The sequence below is a fragment of the Rattus norvegicus genome, chromosome 7 (assembly GCF_021556685.1).
Source record: "Rattus norvegicus strain SHRSP/BbbUtx chromosome 7, alternate assembly SHRSP_T2T, whole genome shotgun sequence".
NCBI classification, from domain to species: Eukaryota; Metazoa; Chordata; class Mammalia; order Rodentia; family Muridae; genus Rattus; species Rattus norvegicus.
Genome location: NC_141540.1, coordinates 133,015,444 through 133,030,618, shown reverse-complemented (window position 1 = coordinate 133,030,618; position 15,175 = coordinate 133,015,444). Strand labels below are relative to the sequence as shown.

General features: G+C 40.9%; 2 protein-coding genes across 11 annotated transcripts in view; one reads left to right on the top strand and one right to left on the bottom strand.

Moving 5' to 3' along the window:
* The window catches only part of LOC134479769 (uncharacterized), a 60,347-nt gene extending 59,867 nt beyond the window's left edge, over positions 1 to 480 (top strand). The window contains exon 4 of the mRNA XM_087559857.1: positions 225 to 480. Within this exon, the coding sequence (XP_087415983.1) occupies positions 225 to 310 (86 nt within the window). The 3' untranslated portion in view covers positions 311 to 480. The remainder of the gene's footprint in view (positions 1 to 224) is intronic.
* Positions 1 to 15,175, bottom strand: part of Cntn1 (contactin 1) — a 305,299-nt gene that overhangs the window by 125,549 nt on the left and 164,575 nt on the right. For all 10 annotated transcript variants that reach the window (XM_087555468.1, XM_087555466.1, NM_001439871.1 and 7 more), the window contains 2 exon segments: positions 5,844 to 5,975; positions 2,254 to 2,286 (listed from right to left, as the gene is read on the bottom strand). In XM_087555468.1, the coding sequence (XP_087411594.1) occupies positions 2,254 to 2,286; positions 5,844 to 5,904 (94 nt within the window). In that variant the 5' untranslated portion in view covers positions 5,905 to 5,975.

Sequence of the window (15,175 nt, the reverse complement as noted above, 5' to 3'; positions counted from 1 at the left end):
CAGATGCACAGTAGTTTAGAGGTATGAGGAGTAAGGCGCCCTATGATATGACGGGTGTGTGTGTGTGTGTGTGTGTGTGTGTGTGTGTAAGGAAATGCAGTGTTTGTTGGGCAATCTTAGCACTCCACCTGAAGTGAAGAGTCACAGGTTTAAGTTTGACATAGATGAGGTCCTTACTGGCTATCAGGTAGATGAACGTATGTCTATATTATGTCTCTCCTCAGAGACGCACCTTGCGAAAGGCGAGACTTTGGCACGCCCACAGGGAAGGCTGTCTGCAGAGACACAGGGAGAAGTCAGAAGCAGCTGAAGGTAGACACTGGCATTCGGCCTTCACAATCATAGGACCATATGGGGCCAACGGCCGCTGAAGGAGGCCAGGATTCTGCCAGTTCTAAGGGACTATTTTCCGCTAACACCTTGAGTTTGGGTTCTATTTTCCAGGGATGTGAAAAAAAATAAATGTATGCTCTTAGTGACTCAGCTAGAGGTGTTTTATTATGTCAGTGCAAAGAAATGTCTGCACTTACTTTTTTTAGTACTATAAATCTTGAGTGCAATTAAAAATAAACCATTACACTTAACTCTACAGCAGGGTTTCCAATGGCTTATTTGACAATAAAATACTTTCTAATAAAATTCCCGCTAATATTCAATAGAAATTGGAAGTGTTTATTCTTTTCTCTTTCTCTCTTTCTTTCCTTCTTTCTTTCTTTCTTTCTTTCTTTTTCTTTCCTTCCTTCCACCCTTTCTTCTTTCTAAAACTGTTATCAGTCACTCTGTTTATTTAGAATTTGCACCATTTCTACATGTTCAAATCCTTCAGGATTCCTTATCTACACCATCCATCATTAAACACATATTGAGCTATGAAATAATTCCTTTAATACAAATTCCATTTTTTTTCAAAAATTGCTATCTTTTCATATTCCCTACTTAGGATAAGGTTCTCGGAGTCTAGTCACTGATCTTTATGAAGCCTACATGTAGTGATTGCCAGCTCACAACGTAGGAGGGAAATGGCTTTGACAGGATTTGGACTAAGAATTCCTTGTCCTTCTGTTCTTTAAACCGACGAGTGAAAAATCTCAGAGCGAATGGCATCCTTTGGGTTTGCCATGGAGGTTGTCACACTGGATGCTCAGCAGTCCTCCTGACTTTGTATTCTGTCATTTTGCAGTGGTTTCAGTAGGTTCAAAGTCACTGGGCACACGGTCCATCAGTCACAATGCCAGCTGCATTCACTGTATTTTCCAAGAGGGGGTCTCGCAGTAAGAAACCTGGTGACTTTTGCATATTGAAAACAGAAGCTCACAGAAGTTCACTAATTTATGCAAATCCCACAAGCTTAGCCAGTGAGTTGCTGCTGGAGAGGCAGATCCACATTGGTCTTCTTTGCTCCACCTCTCTACTTCAGCAAAAACAGGAGACTCAGACCAGCAGGACTGGTTGCTACATTCAATTCACTACATCTAAACAGGAAATTTTTATAGCGTCTGTTGGCTCGGACCTGCACTGAATCTTAAGTTTCCACATGGATTAATTTGAGTTTTCTCTCTCAAAGCAAACAAGAGGCTTGCAAAAAAAAAAAGTTAAGCATTTTAATCTTTTTTTAAAAATTATTAATGTGTTATTTCATTTACATTTCAAATGTTGTCCCCCTTCCTGGTCTCCCCTCCACAAACCCTGAATTCCATCCCTCCTTCCTTTTGCCTCTAAGAGGGTGCTCACCCACCCACTCATGGCTCCTGCCTTTAGCAGTGCCCTTCTCTGTGGCATCAAGCCTTCACAGGACCAAGGACCTCCCCTCCCATTGATGCCAGATAAGGCCATCCTCTGCTACATATGTAGTTGTAGCCATGGACCCATCCATGCACACTCTTTGGTTGGTGGTTTAGTCCCTGGGAGGTCTGAGGGGTCCAAAACATTGCACTGTTACAAAGTATGTAAGACAAATGGAGACCACTTTGAATTAATTGTTTCATCTGCCTAAACCTGGTGTGTGTGTGTGTGTGTGTGTGTGTGTGCATGCAAGCACATGCTTGACTGCCTTTCAACAATCAAGCAAGCTGTTCTGTTATCTAAGAAATAAAGTACCTTACAGAATTTCTAAGTGACCCAACAATAGTAATAGTAATAACCGTCAAGTTTAGAGTGATCATAGCTTAAAGCAGAAATCAAATATCATTACACACACACACACACACACACACACACACACACACACACACACACAAGGTATTTAAAACTTACCTCCATGACCATATCTTCTGTGCCATGTAAACTCTAAACAGGAAAAGAATAAGAAAAACATTTTTATGTCAACTAATTCCGTCAGGTGAGTTTTTAAACTTGGGCAGAGTCAATGAAATGCGACAAAATCCTCTTCACACAAGATTGATGTATCTTTACACCTGTTCAAACACTTTTTTCTTATTTTTACATTATATAGTGGCAGCATAGTTTGTAATCAATAGAATTAGCATTAGTTTGGGAGACTAATACAACATTTTCTATTTCACTTATAATAAAATATCAATAACCTTATACAATTTATTCATGTGTACTATATGCACATTATGCATGTGATTATAAATGCACATATGTGTATTCATATCATGATTGTGGCTCTGTATATTTACCATTGCCTTTAAATGCCTAAGTACTAACTGTGGCAGGATACAAACAGGAGGAACAGGATGGGGACAAAGGAATGGAAAATCACTTTGGTCCCCAGGAGGGAAGATTTCCAACACAACTAGCAAAACAAAGGCCTTTGTCCTTTCTCAGCTTTCTAGGGGTATCAGCAGGACCTGACCCCTCCCTGTGCTGAGCTAGTGTTTCTAGATTGATCTTATCAAACCATATATTTTTTTGTTAACATGTATTCTCTCATACATTACATCCAGACCAGTTTCCTCTCCCACTCTCTCCTCACATCTCCCTTCTCCCCAGATCAACTCCTGTTTCCCTTTAAAAAAATAAAAAGTAGTCCTTACAGCAATATCTATTGAACTTGGCCTAACAAGTTACAATAAACTTGTATGAGGGCATAAACTCTCATATCATGACTGGAAGTGGAAACCCAGTAGTAGGAAAAAGGTCTCAATCACAGGTAAAAGGGTCAGAAACATGCTCCCACTCCCATCGTCGGAAGTCCCATCAGAACACCAAGTTTTGCAACCATAAGGTTGAGCAGAAAGCCTATCCCAGATACATAAGGGGTCTGTTTTCGTTGCTTCAGTTTCTGTGAGCAGAAAATTGGGAATTGATCTGCCTCAAGACCCAGCCATATTACTCTTGGGCATATTCCCAAAGGACACTCCATTCTACCACTTGCTCAAACATGTTCATTACAGCTTTCTTCATAATAGCCAGAAACCGGAAACAACCCAGATGTCCCTCAATTGAAGGATGTATTAAGAAATGTAGTACATTTAAACAATGAAATATTACTCAGCTGTTGTAAACAATATCATGAAAATTACAAGCAAACAGATAGACCTAAAAATGATCATCCACTTGAGGTAAAAATGACCTAGAAAGATAAGCATTACCATGTACTTACTTATAAGTGGACATTAGCTATCAAGTAAAGAGCAATCATGTTGCAGTCTGCAGATCAAGAGGAGCTAAGAAACAAGGAGGGCTCAAAGGTAGATATATGGATGTCCCTGGGAAGAGATAATCAAATCGATTCTATGGGTGTGGATGGGAGAAAGAGGATTAGGCAGGACAAGGTGTGCGTGTGTGTGTGTGTGTGTGTGTGTGTGTGTGTGTGTGTGAGAGAGAGAGAGAGAGGGGGGATGGGGTGGAGGGAAAGAGTCCTCATGGAGATGGATGAAATTGGGGAGGAAAACTGGGGCAATGTGGAAACCTAGTGCAGTGGAAACTCCCTGGAAACCATGAGGGTGAACCCGGTGAAATTTCCTAGCAATGGGAGATACAGATCCTCTTCTCATCACGTTCTGTAACCCAGAAACTCTCCTGGTAGTGTGACTAGGACAGCAACCCAGCCAGAAAACCTCAGACCTAAAATCTTGTTGCTCCTACAAGACATGCTGGAGCAATGGTGGTTCAGAACTTGTGGCAGTGCCCAACTAATGACTGGTCCAACTTGTGGCCCAAGCCAGGAGAGGAAACCCACACAGGACACTGCCTGGATGACCAGGAGTCAGGGACACAACAATACAGAGACCTGAATAGAAGCAAACATCACTAGAAAAATTAAGCCTACTGTTATTCTTCTGTACTCATAGATAGGTGCCTAACCCAATTGTCATCAGATAGGAGTCATGGGGCAAGTGATGGGAACATATGCCAAGACCCACAGCCAAGCACTACACAGAGCCAGGGGAGCACCACGTAAGAGGGGGGAAAAGGATTATAGGAGCCTGAAGGGTGGAAGACAGAATCCATTAAGCAGGGCTCATCCCACTATATTCTTATCCAAGGCACCTCTGGATCCATCTTCTGTTCTTACTTAACAAAAAGAGAAAAAGGGAAAAGTTTGTTTTTCTCAGATGCCCTTCCAGAGGTAACTAGAGAGTCATTAACATGGTGTACATGCTGCTATTAGCACAATGTTTGGTTGTTCTATGAGGTGGTTCTACACAGGTGCTCAAAGTTGTGACTTAATTTCCTCTAAGTGCTTTCCCCTGTATTTCTAATGAACTCAGATTCTACTATATGAAGGTTTGTCTTCAAATCCTTTTTGACTGCAAAGCCAAGGATCCGGTTCAACTTGAGCTTAGGTGCCTGAAAACCTGAAGGAAAGTCTGAGGCTGCTGAAGCCAAAGCAGGGAGCTGTGGCTCTGTCTCCTGCTCTTGACACCAAGAAAATAATTTTCGCAAAATTTCAAATTAGTAGAATAAAAACCACTATCTTCTCAAATCCCATAATTTTTATTTCCTTAGAAATAAATAACAGAATAACAGCTGACTCTCTGTGATCCCAGCACTTAGGAGGCTAATACAGGAAGATCGGTAGTTTGAGGTCATCCTTCACCACCTGACAAATTTCAGGGTTAGCCTGGGCTACACTCTGATAAGTGAATAATAAATGCAATAGAATAGTCTTTGGGTACGGCCTTAAAGAGACCAGCAGAAACTCTATGAGAAGACTAGATATATCTTCAGTTGAATAGCAACTCACAAGTACCCGTTGAGTGAAGGTCATTGAGATGGAGGTTTGAAAAAAAAAAAGAGTGTTAGAAACTTGTGGGAAATATCTCCCCAAGCTTTCATATTTCTTCCGAAAGAGAGAAACATGGTCTTTGTGCAGAGAGCTCAAAGCTGGTGCAGGACTTATCGGATTCAGGGCTGTGCTGGATACTCATAAGAGCCGTCGTTTGTTATTTATGAGAAATGCTGTGGACCGGTTACCAAACAACCTAACGCTAACTGACAAGGGAGTGACAAAAGGCAGACATTTAAAGTGTTACTTTTTTAATTTCTCACTACCTTTTGCTAGTATTGCCCGTAGGGGTTTCTTTGATTGTAGGCAGGTGATGGAAATATCAACCATTTCTCTCAATTCTGCATTAGAGAGTGATTTAAACCACATTGTCCCATAGCAACTGTTACTATTATCAGAGATACAAAGTTTACATCTACACACTTATGAGCATTTTACAACTACGAAAACTAGGCTAAATCTTACAAATTGTATTTAAAATAAAAATAAAGCTATTCTTGATACATAAAATGTCTTTATTAATATGACCAGACCCAGAGGTCAGAAGTGAAATGAGTTCTAATTTCACATGAAAGATTTCATGAGAAAAGTGCATATAGATTATAGTCCCATCATTTATGGAAAATACACAGAGGATTTGCCTTACCTCCTAGACAGGATGTTAAGGAGATTAGCAGGAGATGACTGACCAGCAATGGGGTTTTCATCTTCTGTTGAATAGATGGGTCAGTTTCCAGAAGGAATGGGAGCTTTATGGCAGTTGACAACTATGAAAGACCTGTATGGAGAAAAGATGGTCAATAGGTTAGAGGGTGGGGCAAGATAAGGGAAAAAATGGAAGTGAGGAAAACAAAGTAGACAGGAGGAAAAAAAGGGAACATCAAAGAGGAATGGGGGGATGGGGACAAGAGAAAAGGACAAACATCCGATAGTTAGGGTCAGTGACAAATTAACTACATTTCAGTGTTCTGATTTCAGCTGATTTTCATACATTTGTAATGAGAGGAGTCATAGTCCGTGGCCCTGGCTGGTCTTCCAGCTCATGCCGGCCAGGACAAGATGCTCTGATGGCAAATAACCAGGTGTCTTTTCTTCTCTAATACGCAACCCACTCATCCTCTACTGAAGTGTTAGATTGTCAACATTTTAATCGATTAATTTAATAGATTAAACTTAGTTGGAGCACAGATAGAATGATCGATTTAAATGCAATCTAATGTGTGAGACCCTGGGGACCTCTCTGAGTCCACAGGAAAATGGTTGAGTTTGGTGAGACATTTTAGAGGCTTGGAGGATGGCACAGCAGGGAAGCCTTTTGGTGTTTTGCAGAAAACATTTGCCAGAAATGCCTAATGCTTTTGTCTGTCTGTCTGTCTGTCTGTCTGTCTAGTCAGAGTAGCTGCACACCTGAGACAAACTCAATGTAACCAGCCCTAATCATTCTTCTTTCCCTTTTCTTGTTTTATTTACTCATTAAATGTGTTTTGTTCTTATTGTACAATATCTCCAGCCATCTCTGTCAGCAAAGATCAAGGTAGGTTTGGTATGATCACATTTTTAGAAGCTAGGGAATCCCTCTTTAAAACTGATGAGAAACCACTTCATAAACCAAACTGCAAAGCCATCTAACAATCTAGTTAACATATCTTGTTTGGTTAGTTTTCCAAAACCAAAGTGCCATATAGTTACACTGCTAGGATTTCACCCAGAAACTGTGGCAGCGGGGGGCACGTAACTAATGATTCATTAGCTCTGTGGTAAATTGTCTTGGCCTGAGCAAAGGATAAGAAGAATCAAAAGCAAGGCAGTTAACTGCTATTAAGAAACCCTCTCTGGTCAGTGGCAAAGCAGACATGCAGATGATTCAGTGTTATGACATAACTTGAGATTTGCAGGATATTCGACTTGAGACGAAAGGGTTATTCTCATTGAGATCATTGCAAACACATTTCACTGTGAGTGAAACGTGATGATGGATATTCTGTAGCCTAAGCCTATAATCTAAGATTTGCCCACTATAATCCAACCATTTCTACTGAACTCTTGGAAAACAACGTATCCTAGAGCATTACAGAGATCCCCGAATAGGAGTTTCAACCTGAGAGGATACACCATGTTTTCAGAGATTTACAAATAGTGATACAGGATGTTAGACAGGAAGAAAGGGAAGGAAGTGGCATCTGCAGACAGCACCTGAGTGTATCATTTGAGACACATGCATATTTCGCTCAGTTACTCTGTTACACCTGGTCTGATCCTGATCCATGGCATATGAGATTCTTCTCATGTAGCAATGGATGCCTTCTAGGTCAGAGACTCTCTCAGACATATATGAATCCTAGTAAGTTGACAAGTTAATATCTTTTGACACACAGCTTTGTGAATGGTCAGTAAGCTTCTAGCAAGTGTCTTGCTTAATGTCTTGATTATGTCACACTGAAGGAGACACCAGTCATTTCCTTTATTCGGACAAGTGTAGAGTCCTCCTTCACTGAGGAGAAACATCCTGCTTTACAACCTAAAGCCAGAAGGTGAAAAGAAACATGATCGACTTGGAGAAATGATAACAAAATGGGAGGAAGAGCTGGGGGGATTGCTTTGTGGTTAAGAGCACTAACTACTCTTCTATAAGATTCGGGTTCAATTCCAGCACCCACATGGTGGTTCACAGTTATCTATAAGTCCAGTTCCAGGGGACCAGACACCTTCAGACAACATACATACAAGCAAGACATTAATACACATGAAATACAAATAAATAAAAATAAAGAAAAGAAATGCAAATGGGAGGAATGGCTAGGATGAACTATGTACAAGACTCCCACAGCCCCTACTCTTATTCCATTGCTTGAAGACTCTGTTAAGCTGTTCTGAGAATTTTCTCAGAAAGCCTAACCTCTCTTTTACTTCATAGTGAGGCCTCCAGCTATGTGACAGTCGATGGACCCCAGTGCTGAGCTTAACATTTTTCTGACTTCTGCAATAATGGTCTCAAAGCATGTTGACACTGGTAAGTTTTTGTCAGCTTCACATGCAGCTAGCATAACTTGGAAAGATTCTTAGTGAGAGACTGTTTAGATCAGGTTGGCCTGTGGGTGACAGGTTGTCTTGTTAACATTAAGGGAGGTGTGAAAACTTGTCCACTAAGTACAGCACCATTTTCTGGGTTTGCATTCTGGAGCCTATAACTGTAGAGAGGAGGAAACACATCGATGCATGTACATTTTCATCTCTCTCTTGTTGACTGAGGGGATGTGAAATGAAGAGCTACTTAAAGTTCTTGCTGCCTTGATTCCTTTGCTATGATGCAATGTCACCTGGAATTGTGAGTGAAAGCTCTCATCCTCTAAGGATTCTGTGTGTGTGTGTGTGTGTGTGTGTGTGTGTGTGTGTGTGTATGTGCTTGCATATGTGTGTGCATGTGTGTGTCTGTGTGTGTTTTATCAGAGCAACAGAAAGTAAACTAAAATGTCTTTTGAAGTGCCAGCATTTGAGGTCACTGGCTTTATGACCAGAATATTGTGATAATGGAATTCCAGGAACACATCTAATTGTTGAAGTAGGTGCAGGAAAGATTGTTGAAATATACAAACCTAAAATAATTTTTGTAAGGCCTGTGAAGATTTCACCTATGCTGTGAGATACATTTCAAACACAAACTACCATGTTTCTATTCATTTGAAACTTTTAAGTCTTGAAATATTAAAATCTTCCTTGAAAATGTGCTCGGGATGGTTACAAATTTAAAATTCATGCCTTTATTTTAACACAAAACCTATTGAAAGAAAAGAATATGAAATTTATGGTGTGTTAAATGTACTTCTTACAATCCAGGCACATTGTATAAAGAAAAACAAAATAAGTTCCTCTCTAAGTCTATTGCTAAATTCTTTTGTCAAGATCAAGAACCTTCAAAGGGAACCTGGCATTTCTTGTGACAGAAGCATAGTAGAAATACCATGTGAGATTTCAGTGATTAAGGCCATGAGCTTCTCTTCCAGAGGATCCTGGCTCTGTTCCTGACATCCACAGGGCAGCTGGAAGGCATCTGTAATTCCAGTCCTAGGAGATCTAATATCCTTCTCTGGCCTCCATGAGCACTTCTCGCATTGGGTGTTCAGACACATGCAAGCTAAATAACCCACACACATAAGTTAAGAGCAAGTCAACTTTCAAATATATTTTACAATAAAATAAAGTATAAAATGCTAATTAAAATAGATCAGGAAATCAATTTCGAAAGAAAAATACTGATGCTGCATTGCTCAACAGATAGTTACACATTAGCCAAGGAGTAGATACAGAAGCAACATTTCAATAAAAATGAAGAATCTTGTACATTTTGTTCAGGATGGATTCTGACCAATTTTATTGTTTTCATTCTCAAGAATCCTAAGGATGAAATCATTCATATATATATATATACATACATATATATATATGATTATGTTACAATGTATAAATTATTTAATTTTAGAAAATGTTAATTCAATTCTTAGGTTAAAGGAAAACAGCAGTAATGAGTCATACATGATAGGGAGGCAATATTCAGAATATCATTGCTAGAAAACGAACAGCTAGTTTTAGTTATAAAACTTAATTTATTAGAGATTATTTTTGGGAAAGTGCAGCCTATATACCTGGAAAAGCTGTATCGTCTAGGATATTTCATTTAATTTTACTTTTCTATTAAGCAAGCCTGGCAAGTAAAAATCTACTGTAATAAAATATTTTCACTGTAGCATTTGAAAATAATGAGGAATGATAATTATGTTACTTTCAGAAAGAAAGGGAATCGGTTAAAGGGCCTGAAGAAAAATGGTCAGATTTATTTTATTTAAGCGATGCATGATATCAATATTACCAAACATAGACATGAATGAAAATCACCAACACTGATGGCCTATGTCAATCTAAGCTTAGAAATGCAGCAAAATGAGTGTTTTTGGCTACCACCCCTCCCATAAGGCCTACAATATTTAGGATGAATTATTTGGTGAAGAGGAAGGCAGAAAAAATGCAAACAGATAACCGTGTCAAAACTTGTGTTTCTACGAGATAGTCGTTCTCAAAGAGTAACCTAGCTAAAGAATGTGCAAAGGAAACCACAGAGCATGCGCGAGTTCAGCAGCAACAGGAACCTTCGAATTTTTACCCAGGTACTTCCTACAAAGTGTTCTGATGGGAGAGGAATAGCAGGGCTCCCAATTACTCAGATTACAGAGCAGGAGAGGCTGCTGTAGTCTGGTCTTGGGGTGAGAGAGCAGCAGCATTTAGCAAAGGGAAGAGTAAGTTGGCAGACAGGGAGAGGAGGCAAAGAGCCTTCTGTGAACTCACGCCCCCTTGAGGTCCGTCGTTCTGGTCATGTCTGGACCGTCATGTCTGGAGGGAGACGTGAAGGAGTGGGTCACTTACCCATTAACTCTACGGGTGAGGTGCGGAAGTGGGGTAAATACGGAATTGGCTGTGCCTACACAGAGCAGGTGTTCTATCAAGTTAAGTAAAACGAAGCCAAACAAATTCTAGGTCTAGGATCTTATTTAGCACTTCCTTCTCAGAGAGCAAAGCACCACGGAAGACATTGGAGGGTGCAGTCAGGGAACAGAGGCAGAGCTCATCCAACTCTCGTGCAGCTTGCAACACTGGGATACTTATTCAACCCCTGACCCTCAGGTTTTCCTCACCTATTCAATATGGAACCAGAAACTGCTGTCTGTGTTGTGTGAGGCTGTCGCTGTAAAGTAACTTACTCTGAAATTACTTGAGGCATAACGGTTGGGTTTTATTCTACCAGTGCTAGGTGTCTGGTTAGATATTAGCAGGATTAGAAAACTGGGCTAGAGCCCTTCATCCTAACCAGCAGCTGGTGAACGATAAGGTCTGCAACTTAAGGGCCCTTATTACTGGCCAGAGGAATGGGTTGTAAGTCAAATCTCTGGCCCTGGGTGGAGATGTCACACCCCGAACTGCCTGGAAGGGAGAAAGGAGTTGGCTCTGCACAGCACATAAGGGCAAGGTCTGTGGGAAATAGTGAGCTAGTGTTAGACATGTAGAAAGCAACTTGATTGATCAAAAAGCTAGAAAAAAAAAGAAATGGAAGGGAGGAGAGTCTAGGTGAGAATGAACGTGATGAACATGACTCGTGATCACTCCTCTGATACAATCAGTAACACATGCTCACTTCACTGAAGGGGTGGGGCATGCTCACAGAATGGCTAATCGCTGTTACAGATTACCTCAGCACCGATTCAGTTCCTCTGTATGTCTCATAAGAGGCACTAAACGAACAAGTGAAATAGTACTCCTCTGTGTACCCTCTCCTTTTAGGGGTTCTTTTTCATTTTTCTTTAACTAATCTGTTAGTTCTGCCCAACGCTGTGGGACACTGGACTTGAAAGTCCCTGGCTCTCTGGAGGCCGTTCTGTTGACTTCTAGACACTTGACATCCTAACTAACCATGTTAAGCTCCCAACAGCCCAGCAAAGCCTTGCTGCTCTCAAAGAATCCACATCATTAGGTCTCTCGTGCATAACTATATACATTTCACTCAATGAGTCCTACACCTCACAATATTACTGAAAAGCCAGAAACTTTCTTAGAAAGGGCAAGACAGCACCTCCTTCCATGAAGGTCAAACTGTACCAGAGTTGTTAGAATGGATTCTGAGAACCTGTGCAAGCTATGCTTGGCCACGCATCCTCGACAGGCCAACTAAAGACACAGGTAGTAGTGAAATGAGAGAAAGGGGATTCACTCAATATGGCCACTTTGGGAAGAGGAACAAGGAGGTCTAGTAAATCCCTCTCTCGAGTCCATCCATGGTTCTGTTCTATGAGGTTTAAGTTAAACTCGATGGTAAGAATTAAACATAACTAAGCCATCCTCATCACGTATGATGTTAACCCATCACTGTCCAGATTCCAGTGTCTCTTACAAGTTGATCTCAGCCATTTCCCTCTCTCAGCTTCGGCCTCCTGTGGAAACTGCAATAACTTAGGGAACCATTTTCTCAAAAGTCTAACAACTAAAAGGAAGGACACTAAGCTATCACTAGAGTATCTTTACTCCTGCCAAGATGCAGATGCTTGTGTAAGCAAACAGGTCTGCCAAGCACTCCAATAGGAAGAAAAGCTCCCTCAAGAACATCTGTATTCTGCGTGACTTAGAAAGTTTAAAAGGGTCTTCCTAAAATGTATATTCACATCCTTGTTCTTTTGGTCATGGTTTGCTCTGACCCTTGAAAAAGCCCTAATATCTGAATAAAACAACAACAACATCCACCTTCCTCTCTTCTCTATCATCTACAGTAATCTCTGTATTTCATCTGAATTCTTACGTCAGAGATCAGAAGGATTGGGTTGCCATGGAGAGTATAAACAGGATTTTAATAGCTATAGGTCCTTCTGGACAGCAACGATGGCATCCATGCCCTTTTCAATGCCTGTCTGATTACATATAAATGGCGACCTGGGTATACACCTGTATTCTAAGCACCTTCACAGAACTAAAATGTAACTTTAACAAAGACAGGCTCATAAACAATAAGTAATAAGATGCGTCTCTTCTTGAGGCTTTGGGCTTTGTTAGAGATTCCTGTGGCCTAGAAATGTAATCTTGAAGAGGCTCGATGCTTTGCAAGTAGATTTTAGAGGCGAAGTTGCTTGAAGTCTGTCTCCAAGTTTGAACATTAGCACTCATCAGATCAAAATTTTTGTTGTTGTTCATGCCTCTCCGGGGTACGCCATGCCTTTCTCGCCTTACTTTAAAACGTTGCCACTTCGATAGTGCTTAATCATCAACTTGGCAGTGTGTAATTTATCCCATTAAATGGGATCTTGCTGGTTGGGTGTAAAAGCATCTTTGACATCTGGTCCATGCATTTGCTTTCCCCAGTGATTTTCTCTATTGTGTTGCCCGCTCTCCTGTCAGTTGTGACCCTCTGATCACATCCCTCATCGGCTGTGATTGCACAGTGCAGCTAATCTTCATCTCTTAAGGAGCCTGCTCAAAGCATTTCCCTCATGAGGAATCACCACAGGACTCCTCAGAGTTGGCTCTCTAGCCTACATGGGCCTCCCAGTGATGGAAAATGAAGAGGCAGAGGAAGAAAACCATCATCTCACACAGATGCCAGATACAGAAGCAGCCTTATTTCTACCAAAGACCTGAAGGAAACAGGAAGCAGGATTTGCTTCCTTTCCCATAAGTCATATCGTGCTGGTTACCCTCAAAAGTTCCTTAGCTTTCAGGGCATCACGGCATCTGACACTGCCAGTTGTTACACTGATTGCTCCATCGGATATTCATAGCCTCTAGATGTCCCCAGGTATATAAGGAATCTGTGATCGAATCCCTCAGCAGCACCCCACAGCTAATCTATTCTAAAGGAAACTGCTTGAAGCATTTCTCTCAAGAGGACATGTCACAGGAGTCATCAGAGTCTGCTACTCTACCAGCACTGCTGTTCAAAGAAATTAGGGAGCAAGTTGGTTCCAAAAAATGCACCAATTTTATTTATAGTTTGGTTAATGGAGAGGTAGTGGCCATCATACAATCTATAAAAAGCCAAAAATGGAAAAAGAAAAAAAAAGACTAGAATGTATACACTGTTAGCTGAGAGACAGGCTAACCAGTGTTTTCCTTGGTAGGAGGGTTCTTGGGCCCTAGGTTGCCTTCACTTTCCAGTTTGGAGACAATTTTTTCACTCAGGTTTGGGTAGAGGAAAATAGGGATCTAAAAGTTTTCACATTAAGAAAGAGAAGAATCCCCACCCATTCTTGGTCTGGGAAGGTTCTTCCCACCCCCCCACTCCTTTGATGAGTGTAAGCTGTAACCCTTAGTCTCTTTTCTTCAGGGGTCAGCTCAAGCTCCAGACTTTGGCATTCTTAGATGCCAGGGTCACAAAACTACTGGCAATATTCAATATTAGGCATCAGACACATGGGTGTGGCTTGGGAGCAGGACAGGCACTAAGGCCTCTAGGTTACACAGCAAAAAAAAAAAAAAATGGCAGCAGAAATAATTATAAACCTGACTGAGGACTTCACCTAAGACGCGCATGCAAGAAGCAAATGTGACAAAGGGTAGGCCTGAGTAAATAACCCACAAAGAGTCTCAAAGGCCCATTGAGTACCCAACCTCACTCCCCAGATCTTTATGAAGTAAACCCAGGTCTACCTCATAACCCAGAAATGCTTTCTTACGACGTTGCTCCCTTTGGTATTAGCACGCACTTGTCCCTGATCTAATTCCTTATCCCAGGAAAAACAGAAATCAGAAATCCTATTCAGTGTCCTCTGAGGACACATGGATCTATGACACGGTGACCGAGTTGTTTACAATGCACTGGTGTGCTGAGTTCCATGTTTGTAAGTTTATTCAAAATAAAGCCTTGTAAACAATCTTGGTTCATGTTTGAGGCTCATATTTTATGAACTGCAGTGATCCCACTGGACATACAAAACTGGGTGTTTCCCAGAAACAGAGTTTTCTAACAATGAAAAATAAGTTTAATATTCTTTTACCAGCATTTCTTATTTTCTTACTATGTAGCAAGTTAGTATGATATTGGATTGGATTGTGACTGAATACCTGATTTAAAAAAAAAATGCTAGGTAGACTTTAGTTTCATCTAAACGTGTAAAACAAGTCCATCAGACTTCTCTCATGATGCCAGAGACCATACATTATCATACCAAGTTTAAAACTGAAAAGTCAACAGTCCCTCGTGAATTAGCACAGAGGCTTTCCATGACTGAACTTCTCACAGTACCGAGTTGAGCCAAGACAGCTAAGCTGAGTGAACTCCAAACACTCAAGCACTGATCGAAATGCTCTCTCATCAGAGTTACACAAGAATATCATGTACACTTACTTATAGGAGACAGACTGTAGTTACATTAAAAAATGAATAGACAGGATCCGGAAGAAATCTCTCTCTCTCTCTCTCTCTCTCTCTCTCTCTCTCTCTCTCCGTGT